This window comes from Drosophila sulfurigaster, chromosome X (genome assembly GCF_023558435.1).
Source record: "Drosophila sulfurigaster albostrigata strain 15112-1811.04 chromosome X, ASM2355843v2, whole genome shotgun sequence".
In the NCBI taxonomy this organism is placed as follows: domain Eukaryota; kingdom Metazoa; phylum Arthropoda; class Insecta; order Diptera; family Drosophilidae; genus Drosophila; species Drosophila sulfurigaster.
In genome coordinates this window covers 24,197,027-24,222,781 of record NC_084885.1, presented here as the reverse complement: position 1 = coordinate 24,222,781, position 25,755 = coordinate 24,197,027, and the positions used below count along the sequence as shown (strand labels likewise).

Here is a 25,755-nt window from a genome sequence, read left to right as displayed (position 1 = left end):
TATTAGAGCGTAAAATTCAATTAATGACCGCACTGGGATTTAATATACCCTAACCTGCCGATGGGGCATTGTTGAAGCAACATGTAAAAAAAAACAAGAATGATAAATATGAAATAAAGAATATGGAATAAATATAATAAATGATGTGGTAATGATAATGATAACAGATATAGTATAGCAAATATAGTATAACAGATATAATATAACAGATATAGTAGAACAGATATAGTATAGCAGATATAGTATAGCAAATATAGTATAACAGATATAGTATAACAGATATAGTATAACAGATATAGTATAACAGATATAGTATAGCAGATATAGTATAGCAGATATAGTATAGCAGATATAGTATAACAGATATAGTATAACAGATATAGTATAACAGATATAGTATAACAGATATAGTATAGCAGATATAGTATAACAGATATAGTATAGCAGATATAGTATAACAGATATAGTATAACAGATATAGTATAACAGATATAGTATAACAGATATAGTATAGCAGATATAGTATAACAGATATAGTATAACAAATATAGTATAACAGATATAGTATAACAGATATATAGGATATAGGATATAGGATATAGGATATAGGATATAGGATATAAGATATAGGATATAGGATATAGGATATAGGATATAGGATATAGGATATAGGATATAGGATATAGGATATAGGATATAGGATATAGGATATAGGATATAGGATATAGGATATAGGATATAGGATATAGGATATAGGATATAGGATATAGGATATAGGATATAGGATATAGGATATAGGATATAGGATATAGGATATAGGATATAGGATATAGGATATAGGATATAGGATATAGGATATAGGATATAGGATATAGGATATAGGATATAGGATATAGGATATAGGATATAGGATATAGGATATAGGATATAGGATATAGGATATAGGATATAGGATATAGGATATAGGATATAGGATATAGGATATAGGATATAGGATATAGGATATAGGATATAGGATATAGGATATAGGATATAGGATATAGGATATAGGATATAGGATATAGGATATAGGATATAGGATATAGGATATAGGATATAGGATATAGGATATAGGATATAGGATATAGGATATAGGATATAGGATATAGGATATAGGATATAGGATATAGGATATAGGATATAGGATATAGGATATAGGATATAGGATATAGGATATAGGATATAGGATATAGGATATAGGATATAGGATATAGGATATAGGATATAGGATATAGGATATAGGATATAGGATATAGGATATAGGATATAGGATATAGGATATAGGATATAGGATATAGGATATAGGATATAGGATATAGGATATAGGATATAGGATATAGAATATATATGGATATATATGGATATATATATGGTATATACAAAAATGATATTATAGATTATATGATATTATGATAGTAATATTTAATTAATATTGAGAGTATTTTTAATTCGGTGTTTTCTATTAGTTTTGCTCTTTTTCCACTGTTTGCTTATTTAATACATTTAATTTTTTTGTGCTAATTGCAAAATTTCCTTGTTGCCATTTTTTGTTTGCTGCTGCGCAAACTTTCAAGAGCTTTCGATCCACGACGGCTAATAAATTATTTGCAAATTATTCAGATTGTTAATGGGCTGATGCTGCTGCTGTTAATGCTGTTGCTGTTGTCGTGGTTGTTGCTGTTGCTGTTGCTGCTGCTGCCTGCAACAGTTGCTGTCATAATTATGATTTAGTTGGCCATTTGTGCGTGTAGCGTAAATGTAATTGCAGCTGCTATTATTATTTTCATTTTTATTTTTATTTGTATTTGCTTAACTATAATGCTGATCATTATAATAAAATATTTGCTCGTAGTTGTTGCTCGGGGAATACTTTTCAGTAATTACTCACCAAAGTGGCTAACGACGCACTTTCAGCCACAACAAAATTGTTTTATTTAGTCTTTTTTGGTTTTTTGTTTGGTCAACAAAGTGCTGAAAATTAATAATAATCCCATCTCTCTCCTTTTCTCTTTAATTTGAGAGATTGTTTTTATTAACTGATTTTCTGAATAGGATTAACAAATGATTTTATTACATGAGCAGTGAACATTTCCTTTACAAGTTTATTATACATTTGTCTGCCTGAAATATTGATACTTATGAACATCTGTCTTTGTGCGTTATTCAATCTTGCAATACTCTTGTGAAGTTGGCATTTAATTACAAGTTTAATTTGCTGTTCTCATGTCTATGTCAATCTAATGTCGTGTGTAATAATGTGGTGGAAATTAATTGCAAATTTGGATATATTGCTGCATAGTTTTTAAAAAAGTTGAAGTCAAGAGTATTTCTTGCTCTCCCCGATACACATCTTAGAACTATTTTATAGCAAGCTTAAGAAGAAAAAGCTCTGGTTGGTATACTCAGCATAACATTAAAAATAAAGTGGAAATTCAACTTATTTTTCTTTCTTTCTTTTCTTTTATTCTTCCAAAAGTGAAAACTAATAATAATAATTATGCAATTTCTATAAGAAACAGAGCTCTCAGATATTTTACAGCACTTTAGCAGTATACCAAATATATGTTAAGATATATATTCGTATTTTAAGTATATTTATTTGGTATATTTCATGACAAAATTGTAAGCAACTTTTGATGATGAAATATACAATTGTTCTTACAGCCCTTTGGCAAAATACTAAATATATGTTACATATTATGGTATATTTATGGTATATTTAAATGATAATATTAATGGTATATGGGCATTTCCAAAATCGCGCACGGGACATTCGTACGCGTTCAAAGTAAAAACACGGCAAAAAGGAAACGTTTTTTTTTTCAACTGAAACGCTTAATGTACAGCATTTTATTAGCTCTTTCATTGGTGCAAAGATTGATGATGGGTATTTTTTCATTTAGAAGATAATTGCAGAAGTCAAGTGATTCGCACGGGACACAAAACGGAAGTGGTTTAAGAGGTCAACCAATTCAAACGCAAATTTCAGCTAATCCAGAGGCAATATTTTAATGCAACTAATTTTAAATTTTTGTGCATTGATGCCTCATTAAGAAGATTATAATTTTTTTCCAAAACGACTTGTATTTTTTTTTAAATTCAATTTGAAGTAAATTCGCACGGGACATCGCGCACGGGACATTTTTTACCACCACTATTTTTACACCCGCTACCCATAGGGTAGAAGGGTATTATAACTTTGTGCCGACAGGAAATGTATGTAACAGGTAGAAAGAGGCATCTCCGACCCCATAAAGTATATATATTCATGATCAGCGTCAACAGGTGAGACGATCTAGCCATGTCCGTCTGTCCGTCTGTGTGTCTGTGTGTCTGTCCGTATGAACACCTAGATATCACAGACTATAAGAGATAGAGCTATAATTTTTTTTCGACAGCATTTGTTATGTTTGCACGCAGATCAAGTTTGTTTCAAATTTTTGCCACGCCCACTTCCGCCCCCGCAAATCAAAAAAGTTGAATAACAATCGTAATTTTATAGCTAGAGTTGCGTATTCTGGTATATAGAATAATAACTATAATAGTTATGATTCCTAAAAATTTGGTTGCGATCAGACTAAGATTGTGGAAGTTATTAAAGAAATACTTTTGTATGGGCAAAACACCTACTTACTATGGGTCTGAGTTTCTTTGGCTGACAATCTGGTATATTGTGCCGTCTAGGGTATATTTTGAATGCGGTACTATATCGATATATCATATATACCAGTTGGTATATTTTTAGTATTTTTGTTGAATATTTGGTATATTTTGAGAATAATACCGCAAAATATATTGCTTTTTTTCAAAATGGGTAGCGGGTATCTCACAGTCGAGCACACTCGACTGTAGCTTTCTTACTTGTTAATTTTGCGGCAATGCTGCCAACTTACTCCATCATTCATATTGTGTAAATATGAGAGAGGAATAAGTTGGTACTTATGTTGTGTACTTACGGTCGCGCACGGGACAAACTTTAAATGATCACCAAAAATACAAATATTTTTTTTTCTCCAAATTTTTTTATATATTTACTGCGCGCATAAACTCTGTTTGCAAAAAAAATTTGATGCAATTCGAACAAGTGATTTGGATTTACTGATAAGAAATGTTGTTTTTCGGTCGCGCACGGGACATTAAAATAAGTGATAATGCAAATCAAAATTTTTACCGTTATTGGTGATCGCATGTTACTTTTTGCGTTCTCTTTCGTTTCTTGCAATCTCCAAATGATTTTACAAAGCAAAAGACAAAGCATAATGCATTTATTTTAGAAGTTGTTATCAAAACAAAATATGCCCTACAAACATCATAATCACAACAGGTGCGTTTGCGGGACTTTGCATTCGAATATTTTGAAATCTATAAATGATAAATGCAAAATTCTTTCAAGTTTATTAAATTTGAATATTTCTTTATGTAACCATGTTAGAAAAAATCATTTTCAAGAAATTTTAATTTTTTGGTCGCGGTGGACCTTTCTGTGGAAATGCCCATATACAATATTACGAAACTTTTTATGATAAAATATACCAAATTAATGATACCATTTCTACGAAAGTTCTAATGCTAAAATTTTAAGAAAGTTAAACTTTGGCAAAATATACCAAATTAATTTGAAAATTTTAAGCAAGTTATAATGATAAAATAGACCAAATTTATATAATGAAAATACTAAATACTACTCCATTGTTTCGCATGTTTTGAGAGTTGTTAGTGACATCAGTTTCTTTCTTGTTTAACGAGTTCACAAGTTAATTCTATTTTTCTGCAGAGATAAGTTTTTGATTAATCGTTTATCGATATCAATCGTGGTCGCACATGAAAAAGTTGTATGGATCTTTTATCGATAAAAGTCGAAACTTCTTTTGGGAAATAGACAATTGGTTCTAATATGGCTAGAAGTGACCTAGGCCAGAGACTTAAATAGCAACTCTCGTATGCAGTAAAGAGCATTATTTTTACTTTTCGACTTTAGAGCTACAAATTGTCACTTAATCATACAACATCCATTTATTGTCCCTGAAACACACAGCGTACCATATATGTGTGAGGAGCAAACAGACTCGATGGCAATTTCTCAGCAACAGCGACACTTGGGGGCATATTTCATATTGAACTTTCGAAGTGGCAACAGGACAAAAAATAAAAAGAAAAATGCACACAGACTTTCAAAGGCCAAGGCGAAGTTAGAGTTTGAGATGGAGTTGGAGTTGAAGTTGGAGAATACAAAAGCATATTTCCTTTATTGCGCTTTTGTGCAGTGTTGTTGTTGTTCTTGTTGTTGCTGTTGCTGTAGTTTTGTGCAGCTGTTTTTGTTGTCATTTTATATTTGGCACTTTTACTTGACGCATTGACCTAATTCAATTTCACGCTGCACCAGACACAAACAAAGCAACACAAAAGCCAAAACTACAAAAGACGACGACGGCAAAGTTGCAACAGAAAAAGAAAGAAAGAAAGCAGAAGAAGAAAACAACTGCTGTAGAAAAAAAAAGAAAGAAAATGTAGAAAACAAAAAGTAAAAAGCAAAAGACAAGAGAGAAAATCAACTTAACTCAAAATTGTGTGCCAAGCGAATGGGTTGACAAGGCGCTCAATGGGGGGAAGAGAGAGGGAGTGGGAGTGGGAGTAGGAGGGAAGGGGGGAAGGCAGTATTGCAAAATGTGAATAGTGTGCAGCGACAAGCTAAATTATGAAATACACCCGCTGCAAGAGCGAGGGCAACAGCAAGAGAACAGAAAACAGCAAAGAAAAAAAAGAGCAACGGCTAGAACAAGGCGCAGCGGGGAAAAAGCAATGCTCTGTATGTGTGTGTGTGTGTGTGTGTGGGGCAAGTTAGTTGCAGAAACTTTCAAAGACTTTGCGCGCTGCAGATTTTTCTATTAACTGCCATGCAACAGCGACAACAGCAACAACAACAGCAGCAACAGCAACGAACTAATGTAATAATAAAAGAAAGTTGAACTGAAAAGCAAGCTTCACCCTGCTGCACATTGCTGTTGGGCGTGCGGTGGCTGCTGCTGCTCCCGCTCCTGTTGCTGATACACTAGGCTGTTGCTGTTGCTGCCACTGCGATTGCTATTGCACATTGCCCGTGGTGGTTGCGATGGTGACCAGCATCATCGCTTACACAATGGCGACACAAAGCACTTGCTTTGCCACGACAATCTTCGCTTCGCATACACACACACATACACACACACATAAACACACACACAACACTAGCACAAACTCGCACTGCAGCTGGTGGAAACCAATTTGGATACCCTGGATAATGCTGATCTAAAGCGGGTGTTATAAGAAATGTTTAATGCAGATAAACTCTTCATAGTTTATTAATATACTAATATACTGTGATACTAATATACTGACATACTAATATACTGATATACTAATATACTGATATACTGATATACTGATATACTGATATACTGATATACTAATATACTAATATACTAATATACTAATATACTAATATACTAATATACTGATATACTAATATACTGATATACTAATATACTAATATACTGATATACTAATATACTGATATACTAATATACTGATATACTAATATACTGATATAGTAATATACTGATATACTAATATAGCAATATACTGATATACTAATATACTGATATACTAATATACTAATATACTGATATACTGATATACTAATATACTGATATACTGATATACTAATATACTAATAAACTGATATACTAATATACTGATATACTGATATACTTATATACTAATATACTGATATACTAATATACTAATATACTAATATACTAATATACTAATATACTGATACTAAAATATTGATATACTAATATACTGACATACTAATATACTGATATACTAATATACTAAAATACTATAGTATAGAATAGTATATTTTTTAAATCACAGTAATAGTAGATTAAAGTCATACTATATGTGAGGATGTATTAAATTTCCTCCTCAATTAATTAATAAAAAATTAAATTTATTGGTCGATTAAAAAGTTGAATTTTTCATTTAAATTTACTTTTAACTAAATGCATATTTTTATTATTGTCTATTCATCATCCATAATAGAACAAAATAATATAGCTTCTATACATTTTTTAAATACAGATTTTACTTTAAATTGTGAATAAATTAATTGTTTTTAAGGCTCCATAAAATAATACTTTCGTAATTTTTATTTCAAATTAAATTTTCGCAAAAAACATTTAAGAACACTAACTATTGAAAATGTGAGCAGGAGAAATTGATAAAAAAGAAAGCAACAAAAATAAAGGGACAAATGAATTAAAAAAGGCAACTTTAAAAATGTGATAATAATTTCAGCAATACTTTGCTGTAAATGATTCACATTAAATTGCATTTTGAAACCTGGATATATTATATATATTATATAAAGTTATTATTTAACGTTATTACACGAATTTGTCCAACATTAATAAATAAAAATATAAAATTTTAAATGAAATTCAAATACTTACATAATATTACTGAAGCAGCTGCAATAAAAAAGTAGAAAGAAAACTTTAAGGGAAAATCAATTTGAATTCAAGAATAATAATCACATATTTACAGGGTATAAGGCCGTTTCCTATTGCATGCGTTTAAGTTATGTTTTAATAAAAAGAAAGCGATGACAGCATCACACAGGACACAGAACACAGGACACAGGACTGAGGACATGACTTGCAAGATAGTTCCACTTGCAGAGTTTTTGTGCTCATTATCAGCTTTGACCCCGACTTGCCCCGCCCTTCATACTCCCGCTTTTCCCTTGGACTCTATTGCAATCTCGCCTAACAACGAGCTAACGTTTTACATCTTTCAATTAGGGTTGCCAGAGAATGAAAAGAAGCACAGAGAGAGAGAGAGAGAGGGAGAAAGAGAGGGAGAGGGAGAGAGTTACTAACTTCGCCGTTGTCGTGCCGCTTCACAGACTGGACTTTGTGGCCCGCTCAGTCTGATAATTATGAAAATGTTGTTCAACAATTTGCTGGCCATAATTGAACCTATTTATGAGCAAATGATAAATGCTAAGGGCAACAACAAAAGCGCAAGCCGAACAGCTGGAATCCACCAAAGGCATTTGAGATAAGCGTGTGACTGAGACTACAAATAAGACTGTGAAATAAATACAGATATATAGTACTGTTTTTTTTTAAAGAACTTGTGAATAAGTTTGTTTCCAATTTTTACCACGCCCTCTCCCGGCTTCGATTTTGAATAATTTTGAAGCTAGAGCCGTGATTTTTGGTACATACAATCTGACAATCTGGTATATTTTAGTACTGGATGGTATATTTTGAATGTAGTACTATATAGATATAGCAAATATAGCCATTGACTGTATATAAATTTGGGATATTATATACTTTTCAACGTAATAGTATATTAATATACCAAATATAGTCTTCGGTATATTGTGGTATATTGATTTGGAATATTGAAAGTCGTCCCTAGCTTTCTTATTTGTTTTTTTTTCCCCTGAGATTTTGGTTGCTGCTTAGCTGGCAATCTGGTATTTTGACCTCTATACTAAATATGGCCTTTGGTATATTTGAAGTATTTTTGAGGTATATTACACTTGACTGTAACTTTTTTATAAGTCTTAATTAATTAACTTGAAATCAAAAACTAAATTATCATCGTCAATTTTATCAGTTATAATTTTATTTAATTTGTGCTCATAAACTTTCGCATTATTGCAGCATCGAGAAAAAAGTTACTAGTTTGTGATAAACATTTCTAGAGTTATCCATTTAAAAAAACAAAATTTATTTAAATGCTGTTTTAATCATTCTCATTTGCATTCGCATTTGCATTAGAAGTAGCGTAAAATTGCTAATTGAATGAGACGCAAAATAGATTCGTTTTCTCAATTTTGCATTCACTCTTTTTGGCCATCAGGAAAATGTCATTCAAATGTTTACTTATGTCTGTCAGCTCTGACTGCATTTTATTTGTTTGGCCTTTTTCCAAAAATTACCCCGACTGTGGGCAAAACTAATTCGAGTAACTGTGCTTGTCAGCTTCTCTTTCCCTGTGCGCTGTCATGTGATTAATGCGCAATTGTTTGCAGGCTCTTTAAATCAATTCAACTCAATTGCCGAGAGGAGTGTGGAATTTAAGCCGCCTCTTAACGGAAATACATACATATATACAACGCTTGAAATCACAAAATATGCACTCGATTCAGATTTTCATTAACGTTTTCATTTTCGTGTCTTTCGTTTCGATTTTGCTTGCGCCGAAATGTAGGCAACACTTTTTTGTACAACAAAAACACAACAAAAAAAAAATGGCTGGAATATCGGAAACTGAGAGCGCAGCATATATCATTAGGTCAGAGACTCGAAATGAATTCGTTGCCAAGTACTTGACATCACTTTGTTATTGCTTGTTTGGTTTAAATACCCTGCAAATGGGAAATGTCTCTTCGCTTGATGAAGCGTTGTGTTACACAATTGAAACATTGCTTAATTAGTAATGGAAATAAATTAAGTACATAAAAGACTTTAATTTTTTCATCAAGTTGTATAATTTATTATATTGTCTAATAATTAATACAACATTATTGAAATATGTCAACAAAACAATTCTCTTATTCATAACGCTCGAGTCAGAATGCTAATATTATATCATGACAAATCCACCATTTTGTTCAGATCTGCACGGAATTAAACATATGTAGGGCGAACAAGATTGAAACAAGAACAAAATTATTAATTTCAAGATCGAAAACTTGTAAATTGAGACTTGCAATCTTCTATTCAATCCAAAATTAAGCATTCTTGAATTAAGATTTGTATCTTAAACTAAGATGTTTTTAATCTTAAAATGCCAACTAAGCATTAAAATGTGAACTTAAGATTGCTACAAAATATTTCATATATTATTTCAAGATTGTTCTTTTTAAGTTCGAAGAAATCTCAAATCAAGATTTTCAATCGACTTTTGAATATAGAATGAATCATTTTTGAATCTTGATTTAAGATTGTTTCAACCTAAAAATCTTATTTCAAGATTGTTCTTTTTAAGTTCGAAAAAATCTAAACTCAATATTTCTCAATCTAGATTTTTTTCTTTCTATGTAGTATAGCGCTTATTTTAGCAGTCACTATAAAATATTCAGTCTTTAAGATAATAAAAAAGAGTTTACTTTAAAGTATTCAGTATTTAAGATAGCAAAAAGAAGCGGTTAGTTAGCCAGAGATGATTTCTTATTGCAGCATAATTTGTAAGCCAAAATCATAGCGAAGCTACCCCTCAAAGAAATTAGCGCAACTGAAACAGAGTCAGAGTGAGAATGAGAATGAGAGGAAGAGGAAGAGAGAGATAAAGAGAGAGGAGTGTTTGGTGTTGAAGAATTCTCGGATGGTTCGCTCTTTGTTGTTCATCAATTACTTTATGCCTCGCCAGGCAGCCTGAGATTGTCAGGCGTATTTCATTTGTTGTCCTGGCGACGATGTCCTCGGCTACAGCTACAGCTATGGCTATGGCTATGACTGCTGCTCATGCTCATGTATTCGTTTCGTTGGCTGATGGTGGATGGTGAACTGAGACTGAGTGGCTCGATGGCCACTTTAGCGTTGAAAATTGAAATAAATGTGCTTTTAATTATGCCCTGAGTGGCAGCTCCCCTCGTCCTGTCAATCAATTAGATGCGCTTGCCGCACAGCCGCCATTCCATGAGCAGAGCAGAGCAGACTTTCTGGTCCTTTGGATACTCCTGCAAACTCCTGTCCAGTTTCAGCATCAGCATCAGCTTCAGTTTCAGTTCGAATTTGCCCGGCGGCAGTTTTTTGTTGGGAAAGTTTCTTGTTGCAAATGGCCGCATAACTAAAAGTAAATTTGCCCAGCAAACGAGCGAAATTGTTGCAAAAATATTTGAGCTGCATAAGCGACTCGACTGTTATGCGAATACACACACACACACACACACACACATACACAGGGTGTCCTGACTGTCCTGTCTCTCTGTTTGTTTTTTGCTTGACGCACATAGACACACACACACTAACACACTCATGTGTATGTTTGATTTTATGACTGTCAACTGATGACGCTTGTTTGTCATGGCAACAACTGACGTACAACTTGTACTCAAACAGCACTCAGAATACAGCGGGCAATCACGACTAATAGTTATCCTGGAAATCTTGCAAACAATATATTAATACATTATTTATTTACATGTTAATTATTATACCATATAATATAAAAATTAAAAGAAGACTCTATAGTTATGAAGATTAGAAAAATATCAATCAAATATAAAGAAATTATACTGTATTAATATATTGAGGTGTTTATTGACATGGCTTTAACTTTATATTGCATTCGATTATTGAAATCTTTATGTATTTATTTTTATTTATTAATATAACAACTTCCTAAATTCCAAAACAGATTTTTATTCATTTTACGAAAACGAAAAGTTTTGATTGAAAGACTCACATATTTATTAGTATATTGGTATGGTATATTTTCAATGTAGTAGTATATCAATATACGAAAATATTTTAGAATTTTTGCTCTTTTCTTTTTCATTTTGAATGTAATATGTAGTATACCAATATACGAAATACAGCTTTTAATATATTTTGGTACTTTTTTCTTTGCTCTTGTCAGAATACGTGATTATGGAATTTCAGTTGATTGTTCTTTCAACCCTATCGAAAAGCTTTGATTAACAGACTCGCATATTTTATGGTATATTTAGAATGTAATAGTATATCAATATACCCTATTCAACTTTGGTATATTTTTTCTGTTGAAATGTTTGTTGTTTGGTATATTTTAGTATTTTTGCTCTTTTTTATGTCTACTTAGACCAAACGAAAAGCTTTGATTGACAGACTCGCATATTTTATTTGAATATCAATATTTTGAATACAACACTAAATATATTTTATCATTTTGTTTATCCTTTTGATGTCTTTAATTATCAGACAGCTTGATTATGATATTTACTGGTACTTAACGCTTTATAATTTGTTAGTCTCGCCTACCTTTGTTCTGTCCCATTCTACAGGGTATACAAACGTTCAGGAGTCGAGTTGTGCTTGTTATTTGCCCGCCTGTCTGCCACTTCAATATATCAAAGCATCATAAATGCTGCCATAGTTGCAACAGCAACAGCTACAACAATTGTAGTTGGCTTCTTGCATGCTCCTTGTTAGAACGCACGTGCGTCTCTCCAGCTGCTGCTTCAGAGCCATCCATTCCCTTTCTCTCTCTCTCTCTCTCTCTCTCTCTCTTTCTCCCTCTCTCTGTCTCGCTTTTGCCAGCAGCAGCTCTTATGACGAATGAGTTTCATTTTTACGCCGGCCACGCATCACGCTACTTGTCAGCCAGGGCTTATCTGTCGGGAATTTTTAAGTGCTGCCCTCTCTTCTCTCTCTCCTCTTCTCTTCCCTCCTGCTTGCTCATCAGCCAGCTCGTTGCATGCTCTCTCTACACATGACTTGGGCCAGGCTTCTGCCTACAGTTGCTGGAGGCCATGATATATGTTTCTGATTTCTGGGCGCTTTAATGCGTGTTTCACCAAACAGCCGCAGCAAAAAGAAATGAATTCGCACCACTGCGGCTATGATCGACTACCAGTATACTCTGGACAAAAGAAAGAACACTATATGAATACTAAAGCATCAATGAATGCAAATAGATTGAGTATAACACTAGCTGATATTCAGTTTAACTATACAAAATATTCAATTTGCTGTCAGTTTAACTTCATTTTGCATTTTTTTAAATAACTTTCTAAGTCAAGCTACCCTCAATACCAATTTTATGCTTTTACAGGGTATTAATGCTTTTATTTGTACTAAAGCTGTAATCAATTTCGTGCTTAAAGAACCTTGACAGGCTTTGCATTCAGACTTTTCACTTTTCACTGCCTTTAATGCCGCACTAAATAGGCAGAAATAATTAAACTCAAGGGGATATATGTCAAGCTACAAATTTAGAACTACAGTTTTATTAATGATAAACTTTATATTTAGAGAAGTGTTTTGTTTTCGTTATTAAGAAAATTCTTGGTGTTTAAGTAACTAATGAAAGTTCTGATCAAATTTAAATTTATCTTAAAATCTTGTTATCTCTTCATTTGTTTAATGCGTATTTTAATAGAAACGAGATTATCTACATTATTTTTATTCTCTTTGTCTGCAAATACTTTGCAGTAAACAATCTAGCCTTTAGTGCCAATTACTCGTGTATAGGGTACTACAACATAAGCTAAATTAAAGCTGCCTTTCTCTTGGCCTTTAAAAACTAAATATTTCAGTGCAATTGTCATTATTTAAACTTAAAATATATATACGCAAAGAAATGCAGCAAACTGGCTACTCTGACCTTATTTCAATAAGTTTTAATAGCTTTTTGCTGGCATAAGGAATTTTGCTTCTTTGATATTCATTTTCAAAAAACCGTCTGGTAACGGTTTTTAATTAAAAATGTACATATCTGACAACTGTAACGGGCTATAAAGTTAAAATAATGATCCACTTTTCACAAACCTTAATAGCTTTTTAGATTATCGGTAAGCTAAAAACCAAAATCAAAACCATCTGGCAACTCTTCCCCCGTAAATATGTAGCAATGTGGCAACACTAAAACTAAAACTTAAGCTATGCTAATAATCCACTTTCCATAAGATATAAAGTATTTACTACTTTGATTTTTGGTCATCTTCAAATCAAAAACAAAACAATTTGGCAACTCTTTCCCAGCAAAAATGTTGCAATCTGGCAACACTAACGGGAGTAAAGCTATTCTAATAGTCCACATTCCATATGCCTTATTAACTTTTTCGGTTTTCGGTAGGCTCAAAACCAAAAGCAAAGCCATCTGACAACTCCTTCTGAGTAAATATTTAGCAATCTGGCAACGCTAACGCTTTCCCAGCAAACATGTTATAATCTGGCAACACCAACTGCAGTAAAGCTAGGCTAATAAACCATAAGATATTTACTACTTCGACTTTCGTTCAGTTAAAAACCAAAAGTAAATCTTCTCTTTCTTTAGCAATCTGACAACTCTAACCGGCAGTTAAATTGTGCTAATATTCTTTTTCGATTTTCGATAGGCTTAAAAACTATCATCAAAACCATCTGGCTACTCTTTCCCAGTAAACATGTAGCTATCTGGCAGCACTGACGGGCAGTAAAGTTATGCTGATAATTCACTTATTACAAAGAATACGTTTTTACTACTTCGATTCTCGGTAGATTAAAAACCAAAAGCAAAATAATGTGCCAACTTTTTTCCAGTCAAAATGTAGCAATCTGGCAACTCTAACCGGCAGTTAAATTATGCTAATAATTCACTTTCAATAAGCCCCTTTACTAGCTTAAACTGCTCAAATTTCAGTAGCCACTCAAAAAAACAGAAAATCTGGCAACTCTAATGTAATGTGCACTGGCAGTTTCCCTCAATCTGGCAACTCTAGTATAATGTTCTCTCGGTAATCTCCCCTTAAAAACTCAATGCTACACTTTTGCAATGAAAACACTGTCATTTAAGGCTAACTTCCACAACTTTGTAGCAACGCCCAAAATAGAGATTTGCTGTCGAAAATGCAATTAAAGAAACTCGAAGCTGCAGCTTGCAGTTGCCAGTTGCCAGTTGCCAGTGTTTTGCAGTTTACAATTTGTAGTTTGCAGTTTACGCTTGCCCTTTGTGTTTTGTACGAAATAAAACAAGAAAAAAAACTGGCTTTCTGTTGTGGGTTACGTATGAGTAATATTTACATGCAGATAAGAGAAGCGTATCCATATGCATAACAATTGTTCAGACTGCCCCCAATCTATATATGTAGATATATAGATATAACCCGCCCCCAAAACTGTATCTGTAGCAATGTTATCGATGCGTTTGTTTGATTTTGTCTATGCAAATATGAGAATTCTATGGCCGGCGCACACGTGTGCTTGTAATTTGCAGTCAAATATTTGCCACCCCGACTCCAGCTACACCCAAAACAATAACAATACGCATTGGCAATGCGGACAGGATGAGGATGGGAATGAAGAGAATGCGGATGCGGATATGCATGTGGATTCAAGTGCGGGTGGCAATTAATTTGCACAAACCACTTAGTAATTAAAATGAAAAGTAAATTATATAACCAAGGCAACAGCAGCAGCAGCAGCAGCAGCAACAACAACAGAACAGAGAGGCAATCTTGCCAGCAGCCAAGGGGCCAGCAGCATGCCACATGCCGCATGCAGCATGCAGCGTGTGCAGCATGTGGCAAAGCAAGCGAGCAAACTCTCTGAAAGCTCTGCCTGGCTTAGCATTTAACTGACACAGTTTTTGTGTTTTTGCGGGCTGTGTGCGGTGGCAACGAGGTGGTGAAGGAGGGGAGAAGAGAGTGGAGGGAGGTTGTTTTTAAAAGCATTTGGCGCTGCACAAATGTATCTCGAACTTCGCACACTTGACTGCCATTCAATTTGCATAGGAAATTAGTTTGTTCGCTTTGAATTGAAGTTGGCCCCACGGGTGCAAACAAGGCCAAAAGTGCTTCAAGAGCGCCAAAGCGAGACAGTAAGCGGAGGAGAGAGCGTGCGTGAGAGAGAGAGAGAGAGAGAAAGTATCTCTATGTGAACTGCTTTTGTGTGCACATTTATGCGTTTTGTTGCTGGTTTTGAAAGTGGCAAATCTACCGTGTTCACTTGCAACAGCTGAAAAAGCAAGCAAGCAAGGGAAATATGCTGCATCCAGCTTATGGACAGCAGTCAGCTAACCTCTAACCTTTCCCCTCTCTCTCTCTCTCTCTTTAAATACATATATGTATGTATATTTAGCTATGCATACACATAGAGCCACTGTGCAAAGTTGTTGCGTGTAACTTTTTGCTGCTTAGCTTAGCTTGTGTTATCCCAAGCAAGCACGCCAGGGCTGCAGCGCGTTGAGGGATGCATTTGCAGCGAGCACCTTATATGAAAGAGAGAGTAAGTGAAGATGCATGCTTGGCAGCTGCCAAGCTAATCAGCCAACGGGTTGGAAAAGCCAGCACCCTAACTAGCAGCTGCACCTGGATTTGGGGCATCAATTGCTCCGACACAGCGCGTTCAGTGCGATAGCTTATCGATTTTAATCGATCTGCATAGGTGACATAATGTATTTTGCATTTGACTCTGTTATCGGTTGAGCAGAGTTTACGCATCTTTAATAAGAGCAAACTCTCCCATGCTATAGTTAAACGTCAAATTATCAATTAAATGCATGTTATCGATAATTATGTATATCTATTGCTTCTGCGGCTATTTAATGAATCCATGCTGCGCAGGCAAGATGCTATTTCAAAACTTGATTCAAAATAATGTTGCTATCTATCAATTATTGATTACATTCAAGTCATCGATAACTGTTATCGATTATTATTATCGATTATTGTTATCGATACATAATAAACTCATGACTATTATTAAAAAATGTTGTTGCATATAAATGTAAGTATAAACTAATTATTGATTAATCGACAGTTATCGATAACTATTACGATTGTTGTAATTGATGCATGATGAACTCATACTACCCAGAGATTTCTATTTAAGCATTTTGTTGCTTATAAAGGTGAAAATAAACTAATTATCGATTAATCGCAAGTTATCGATAAATGTGTCGACTGTTGCTATCGGCCATTAATTGATTGAATAATAACTCTCGATTTATCGATAACCTTATCGAATAATCCTATCGTTACACAATTAACTTATGCTGCCAACACAATAATATTTATAAATTTAGCTTGCAAATAAAATGTTGCTATGTATTAGCTTGCTACTCCCCCCCACCCCCAACCACCCACTGCAACTGTCGATATATTATCGATACGTCCCATTTTTGCTCTCTTGACAGTTTATCAATATGTAATCTGTAATAAATGTAAGTTTTATGTATGTGTGCTTTAATGTTTGTCGAATTTGTCCCGCAAACTTTGCTCAATGACAAAGCATTCCAATGTCGATATATTATCGATAAGTCAAACTTGCGTGGCCACAACTGTAAATATACACACACAGACACACATACATGCAGTTGTTGTAGCACACACATTGACCAAAAGTGGAAAGTCATCACAATTTTGAGGTGTCAAGTTTTGCTGTTGTTGCAAGTGCGTGTGGCAAGCAGCGGGAACAAGGGAGAAAGTGGCAGGATGAAAGTGACAAAGGAATGCACACGGCATGGCAATCTTTCCCTCTCCCTCTCTCCCTTTCTCTCTCTCTCTCACCCTCACCATCTCCTGGCAACGCAACCAAATAGAAATTGCTGTTGTGCGATTTTCATTTGGTGCACGCTGCGCAGCGTTGTTCTCTTCTCTCCCTTCATCTTCTCCTCCCTTCCGTTTCTTCTACTTTCAGCTTATCTTGCTTCACTCCTCTACTCTTCAGCTCTGCTTTTATTTTTTTTTGTTTTTGCTGCTGTTGTTGTCGGTTGGCAACAGCCGCAATTGCAATGGAAAGAGCTCCTGGTCCATTTGCTGTTATTGTTTTAACGACATGCCGCCGCCCAACATTTTGCAGCGCAGATTTCTGTCTATTGTATGACCATTTTGATAATCACACACACTCACACACACACACACACACATACACTTGCAAACGTTCTTCATGGTCATTGAAATCGTATTCACATGCTCCCAAAAGTGCACTACTGCATTTAAAACGCAGTCGTTTTGATTTGACTGCGTTGATAACTTCGATGTAGGCATTTTAATTGCTCAATTAGCAATGCTCAGCAACTTAAAGAGTTGTTTTATCTGGGATAGCTTCGTATTGAAATTTCATGAACGTACGTAGAACGTATACGCAATACGTATACGTAATAATCATAAGAGGTACGTAAACGTTATACATATATGCAATACGTATACGTAATAAGTATAAGCAATACGTATACGTTATACATATATGCAATACGTATACGTAATACGCAAAAGCAATACGTATACATAATAAGTATAAACAATACGTATACGTAGCACGTATAAGCAATACGTATACTTAATACGTAGAGCCAATACGTGTACGTAAAACATATACGCAATACGTATACGTAATACATATAATCAATACGTATACGTAATGCGAATAAGCATACATTTAGGCAATACGTATACTTAATACTCATAAGAAGTACGTATACGTAAAACATATAATCAGTACGTATACGTTATAAGTATAAGCAATGCGTATACGTAATACATATAAGGAATACGTATACGTAAGACGCACAAACAATACGTATACGTTATACGTATAAGCAATACGTATACGTAATACTCATAAGCAATACGTATACGTAATACTCAAAAGAAGTACGTATACCTAAAGCATATAACCAGTACGTATACGTTATAAGTATAAGCAATGCGTATACGTAATACATATAAGGAATACGCACAAACAATACGTATACGTTATACGTATAGACAATACGTATACGTAATACATATAATCAATACGTTTACGTAATACGTATGTATATATAAAAGCAATACATATATGTATTTTGCGTGGGTAATACGTATACGTAATACGCACAAATAATACGTATACGTTATATGTATAAGAAATACGTATACGTAATATACATCAGCAATTCGTATACGTAATATATATAAGCAAAGCATGGTTAATACGTATACGTAATACGCATAAGCAATACGTATACGTAATACATATCAGCAATACGTATACGTAATACATATCAGTAATACGCATAGGCAATAATACTATTTACTTATACAAACTATAATCAGATGAAGCCTGCATATATTTAGTTTAATACATGTAGAATATTATACAAGCATAAACATGAATACATAATTATAATTTTAAAAAGTCTGAAACTATTTTGATGGTATAGCATTTAAAGTCTAGAGAACATTAAAGAACAAGAACAAGTAAGAAAGCTACAGTCGAGTGTGCTCAACTGTGAGATACTCGCTATATATTTTCATTAAAAGCAAATGTTGTTGTTCTCTTTGAAACTATAGAAAATTCCCAATCTAATTTACCAAGTTTCTCAGCAGCGCATATAATACCAATAAATTTTCTTTTCTCTTTTGAATTTAAATTGAAAATTTAGTATTCATTTATGTGTATTTATTTTAAGACGCTTCACAGCACACTTGAATAGTTGTTTGCTTATGAATTCATCTTCATGTTAGCTTAATTATATCTACTGCTAAGCTGACTTAACTTCTTTATCATTGAATGCCATGCGAATACTCGACTATTCATCTTCAGTTAAGGTTAAATATCTTACCTGCTGTCTCGTGTCGTGTCACGATCTCAAGCCCAGCGCTAATCTACTGTCATCACTGTCGCTGAACTTGTGGCTTACACGCTGCTTGTTTGCTGTTGTTCTTGTTGTACTATTTTCCATGCTGAGCTGCTCCAGTTTTTTAGATCTCTGGCAAAAGTGACTTTGTCAACTTCTTCAAACTTCGCACTATACGTTTTTTTCTTCTTTCGTTTCGTTTCGTTTCGGAGTGAGGAGAGGGAGGAGAGAGAGAGAGAGAGAGAGGAGAAAGTACTTGGGGGTGTAAGTACTAAATACTAAACGAAATATATTTGTTTCAGGGGCTTTTAAGCGCGCTTAAAATAGTTGTACATACTTGTTGTTTCTTCGCGTCACATTTGTTGTTGTTGTTGTTAATGCAGCTGCACCTGCAGTGGCAGCCAGTGGTTGCAGCAGGCAACCGACAGCAGCAACAGCAGCAACATATCGTTAGACAACAACTCAAAATATTTATGAAGATGCCAAGGCAAAGTTTTTGGTGGCAGCTACACGAAAACTTGTCGAAACAATCTGCAGGGCAATGTCAGGCAGTCACTTACCACCACACAACATCCCCCCTCTCTCTCTCTCTCTCACTCTGAGCCACTCCCTCTAACATTTCTCCTTCACACTCCTCATCGCCCCTTTGTTGGCTCACCCTTTGCAAGTCGACAGAATACTATCATCATTTTGTTGAAGAAACTTTTGGACATGTGTATTAGTGTGGGCCACAAAACACATTGCGTATGAGCAATGTGTGTGAGGGTGTGTGTGTGTGTGTGTGTGTGGTGTGGTTGTGTCTCTGTCTGTGTGTGTTGGTGGCAGCAAATTTGAAATTTATGCACAAGTTGCAGGTCAACTGACAAACAAGCACATAAATCAATTCATCGACTGCCAGGCATTCCACACACTCACACACACACACACACCTAGACACCCCCACATACACACACACACACACACACACACACACACACACACACACACACACACACATACACTCACAGACTTTATGAAGTGGCTGCTTGTGTGTATTTTGTCACAGCTTCAAGGCGCAATTATTGAGTTTTTGCATCAACAACAATATCAAAAGCAGAACTTAATATTATATATATATAAATTTATATATATACTATATACTGTGCTGTGGTCAGACGTAGTCGATTGAATGTGGTTTTCGTTCAACTCTTGCAAATTGCTGCTGATTATTAACATTATATAGTATATGACAAACAAAAAGTTGAGCAAGTCTTCGTAGCAATAATTTTATCAAAACCACAGCAACTATCTAAAGCTTTATAAAAATACCAAAATGAAATGAACAAATGAGCAAATAATAATATTTTGTTGATCAATAATAATTTCTACTATTATGAAATGATTAATAACTATATTCACAGAGAGAAACAATGTAAATTAAAAAGTAGATTGCAAATTTTGATTTAAAAAAAATCTTTAAACAAGATTTTGTTCTTCAATCATAGATTTAAGATTAAAAGATCTAAAAGATAAACGCCCAGCTAAATATATATAAAGAACTGCATAAATCTTTTGTTTTATTTTATTTTAAATAATCTACATTTTGATGTTAATTTAAGATTTTGCCTTCTGGTTGAAATTTAAGATTTTTCGATTCTTATAAAAACATTATAAACTTTTATTTCACGATTGGACAATCTAGAATTTTTGTTAAATTTTAATTTTGATTTAAGCTTAAAACTTTGTTCATTTTTAGCATCATATAATCTTGATTCAAAATTTTAGTTTTGATTAAGATAACAATATTTTATGAACAGAAAAATGCAAGAAATGTTGTTTCATTTTCAATAAACTGTGTTTGAAATATATAATTTTCTTAAAAGTAAAGTTTTCTAATATTTCTTATTTATTAAAGTAATACAAAAAATGTTTTAAATGTACAAATTATTTAAAGTAACAAAATCCAAATTGATTTCTTGGCAATGACTACAAAAGTTGTACAATTGTAATCAAATTACAATTACAAAACAAATTACAAACAAAACGAATCCAAATTTGTTTTTTGCAGCAATTCTAATTATTGCATTTTCTTAACACAGCAAATAATAGAATTAAATTTAATAAATTGCCAACTAAACTTAAATGATGTTAACAAACAAAGGAAAACATAGCCTGAATTGAATTCATTATTTCAATAAAATCACAATAACAATAATTGTCTTAAAATTAAAAGTACAAGTTTTCTTTTAAAGCTACGAAACATAATTCTTGAATAGATAAGCAAATTGTACAATTCACAACAACAACAACGAAATGTTTAAAGAGCTATTTTCATTGCGTGAAATTTCGACAACGACTCAAAGTGAAGGGTGCATGAAGTGCGTCATTGCTGAGTAATATTTTGTTGGTCGCTGCTGCCTTTGTTATTTATTTTTATCGCTCTTTGTTTGCTGTGCAGCTTCCGAAGCTGAATGTGGAGCACAGAGTGAGCGTGAGAGAGAGAGATGGCGAGGGGATTGGAGGTTATTCCATTATTTACATATGCCTTTGATTTATGTCATAAACTCTTGCGTAACATTTTATTAAAAATTTAATTGCCTGTTATGGCATTTTACCCATCCATTTTATCAGCCACCTGGCAGCAGATTCACTCAGAAAAAGAGAGAGAGAGAGAGAGACCAAGAGAGAGCGGGACAGCAATCCTTATAACGTGTACCATGTGCTGTGTGTGGAATCTGAAGCCTTTCTTCGCCACTTTTTTGCAATCGTTAGTGCTTTTCGTCCCATCGTACTTGTGTCATCTGCAACTGCAGTTGCCTCATCGATGGCTGCCATTGCACCTTGATCGGAGCATCTTTTTGTACTTTCTATTGATTCTTCGTCTTCTTTTTGGACTATTCCATTTGCTACTTCCTTCGACTGCTGCTTATCACAGCTATCATCACAGGTTATTGTTGTTGTTGTTGTTGTTGGTTCATCGTTCAGCAATTTGTGCATTAGAGTCACCCATTTGTTGAGCGTTGCCGGCTGCTGGCAAATGAATTCGCATTCGTGCAACTTGTCGCATAACACAAACGACTTCGCTTTGGCCACAAAACACACATCGGGCAGCACGAATTTGCCCCGCACCAAGTGTTTGCGTCCCTTTCGCTCCGTGTACACGATGCAGATGTTGAACACAAATAATTTGCTCTGATATGTGCGACGCAGCCGCGCATCGTGCAACTGAAACTCGCCCACCATAATGAAGTTTGCCTCGCTCAGCACATTAAACTGAAAGTACAAAGAGAGAGAGAGAGAGAGAGAGAGAGAGAGAGTTAGTTGATGTCGTTCGTTTGTTGTTGTCTCTAAATATTACCGCATTAAAGTGCTTGATATCATTTAGCTGATCCACTTGATTCGCCCTCTCGAGCAGCTCGCGAAGTCGCTTCTCCAATCGACACGACAACTCAAACATTCGCTTCGATATCAGCTGGCGATGCGCAAAGAAAGTCGCAATCAGTCGATCCAACAGCAGCGGATATTTGGTTATACGCTGCACGGGCTTCAGCAGGAAACTTCGAATGCCCAGCGGATCGCCGAGCGTGATTTGCAGGCGCTGTTAACACAGAATAGATTAAAATTGAACTCTTATTAAAGCAATTCAATGAACCACAAATTTTGGATACACATTGAAAGAGCTGAGATTAACAGAAACACAGAAAACACTTTGACTATTGACTTGCTGAGACCCTTTCATTATTATTAGCCGAGCTGAATTAAATCTTCGATGAAGTGACTTCGATTGACAAGCAAAACATTTCGACTATTAACTGCCTGAGACACAGAATAGATTAAAGTTTAAAGTTTTTCAATAAAGCAATGCAATTAGCCACAAATTTAGTGTGCACATTGAAAGAGCTGAGATTGGCAGAAACACAGAAACACATCGATAAAGTGACTTCAATAATCAAAAATTGAATGAACTAAGATTAGCAGAAACATAGAAAAGACTAAGACTATTGATTTGGAGAAACCCTCTCATTATTATTCGCAAACTCCGGTTGCCCAGACATTGTAATCGATAAAGTGACTTCAATAAACAACAAATTTAAAGAACTAAGATTAGAAAAAAACTTGCTGAGACTCTTTCATTATTATTCGGAAAGTCCGGAAACAAATTAAAGTTAATCCTGGATAAAGTGACTTCTCTAAATAGAAAATTGAAAGAACTGAGATTGACAAACAAAACATTTCAACTATAATATATTGGACTATAGACGTGCTAAGACCCTTTCATTATTATTTTGAATCTTCAGTTGCGTAGCGAAGTTAATACTCGATAAAGCAACTCGACTAGTCAAAAATTATGTGTGAAGCGTAAAATAGCTAGACTATTGACTTTCAAAGGCCCTTTTAGGATTATCGAGTAACGCCAACGACAATTGACTGGCAGAGACCCTTTCAATATAATTGGAAAAAGCCGGATGGACAACAAAGTACTAAGCGTGATTTGTGATCGCTGTCATCAGAACAAGTTAAAGTTAACACTCGACAGAAAAGCGTAGAAACTGAGATTGGCGCAAAAAAAAAATATAATTTGACTATTGACTTTCACAAACCCTTTTGGTTTTTTACTAGCATTAAAGTGAGTAAAATGTTCCAGCTATGTCTTACTTGAAAGACTGAGCTTGAGCAGAACCTTGCTCAAAGAACTTTATTGAAAATTGTTATTAAATATTACGCTTGATTTTTATAAATCAAAAGATATCCCATTAATACTTGGTAATAATGCAATATTATGCGGTGCAACATTTAATGGCTTAAACTCATTACTAAACTATGACTAAACTATAGATCTTATAAATCTTAAATAGTATAATGAAACAGAAACTTCAATAGTATTTGTTTTTATATTTTTCCTCTCGAAATTTGAGTGAATTTCAACAATATAAAAATTCCATTTCACTTTTTTCAAAATACTTATGTGTTTTAGTTAAGATATTATCTACGACTCTAAAACGAACTAAACTAAATGTTTGAAATCCTAAATGTTTCTATAGTAGATATGTATGTAAACAACTCAACTAATTATAGATACACGCGTACACCTTTCGAAGTCTATTCAGAGCATTTTGTTTATTTTTGGCAAAAGCAAATGCGATTAATTTGCGCTTTGCGAAACTGGGCGAAACTTGGCGAAAATCAGTGCGAACCCCTTTCTCCTTCTCCCCCTTTCTTGTGGGCTGAAGCTAAAAATGGCCGCTTCTTCTTGTGACGTCACAGTTTCGAGGCTTACGTCTTAGCAGCGCTCCCTCTCTCCCTCTCTCTCGCTCTCTTTTGACGTAAGCTTACGTAAGTTGAGCTGCGGCTTAAAGTTGCCTCTCTCTCTCTTTTTCCCTCTCTCTCAGCCCTTTGCACCTTCCACGCCGCAGGCAACACGCAATTCGTTGCCGACCGCGTGTCAATCGCCAGCTTTCAATTTAATTAAAGAAAGCGCGTGGCGAAAGCCAACAACAACTACAACGTAACGTGAATTGCGTATTTAATTAAATTTAAATTGAAAATTAAATTTTTTTCCTTTTTCAGAAGGTTGTTAAGTGTTGAGTGTTGAGTGTTGAGTGTTGAGTGTTGCAAGTTTCGTCCACTTACCTTAAAGTACAATTCGTGCGTATCGTAAAGCCGCAGACTCTCCCGTTGGCTGGCAGTGTAGAGCACATAGCAATTGAAATGTCCGCGCTCGATGAGCGTCAACCAACGCTCAAGCAGCACATCCAACTCCTGACGATGCTGCAGCATCAGCGGCAACATCTTATGCCGATGCAATGCCGCAATCTGTGTCACATTCGAGAGCAACACATGCTGCTGACCCATCAGACCTTCCGGAAGCTCCGATTCGGGTTGAAAGATGCGTGTGTAGCGACCGATGCCATTGGCCAGATCCTCGCAATATTGTTGCTCCGTCGACAGCAGCTCGTCGAACACATAACGTCCAAGCTGTTCGGCATAACGATTGCCACAGCTTGAGATGCTCCTACCGCTGCTGCTGCTGCTACCGCTGCTGCTGCTGCTGCTGGTTGAGTGTGTGGTGGGAGTACTGAAACTGCGATGCATGCTTTTGCGACAATGCGAGGCACCAAACTGCTGGCACCGTAAGAATCCGCAGCGTTCTCATTCTCAGCGTTTGACTCACAACGCAGCGCAGCTGTTTTTATTCTGTTTTGCGGTTCATCATCGGTTGTTGATGATGCAGCAGCAGCAGCAATAAGTTCGAAAGCTAGAGTGTGCTCGACTGTGAAATATACCAAATTAATTCAACCGCAAAAACACGAAATTATATCAAAAGCTATATTTGGTATATTGACTAGTACATGAAAGCAAATAAGAAAGCTGGAGTAGAGAATGCTCGACTATCACTTTTAAAGAAAAGCAAAACAGTCTAGTATATTGTGT

At 34.7% G+C, this 25,755-nt stretch overlaps 1 protein-coding gene across 1 annotated transcript; it reads right to left on the bottom strand.

The window, feature by feature from the left end:
- Positions 1–10,708: 10,708 nt before the first annotated feature.
- Positions 10,709–25,451, bottom strand: LOC133848781 (kalirin-like). Its single transcript, XM_062284476.1, has 4 exons — positions 24,955–25,451; positions 22,682–22,921; positions 22,116–22,596; positions 10,709–10,890 (listed from the first exon to the last, which is right to left on the bottom strand). The coding sequence occupies exons 1-4, from the start codon at positions 25,414–25,416 to the stop codon at positions 10,709–10,711; spliced, it is 1,365 nt and encodes a 454-aa protein (XP_062140460.1). The 5' UTR covers positions 25,417–25,451.
- Positions 25,452–25,755: the final 304 nt, after the last annotated feature.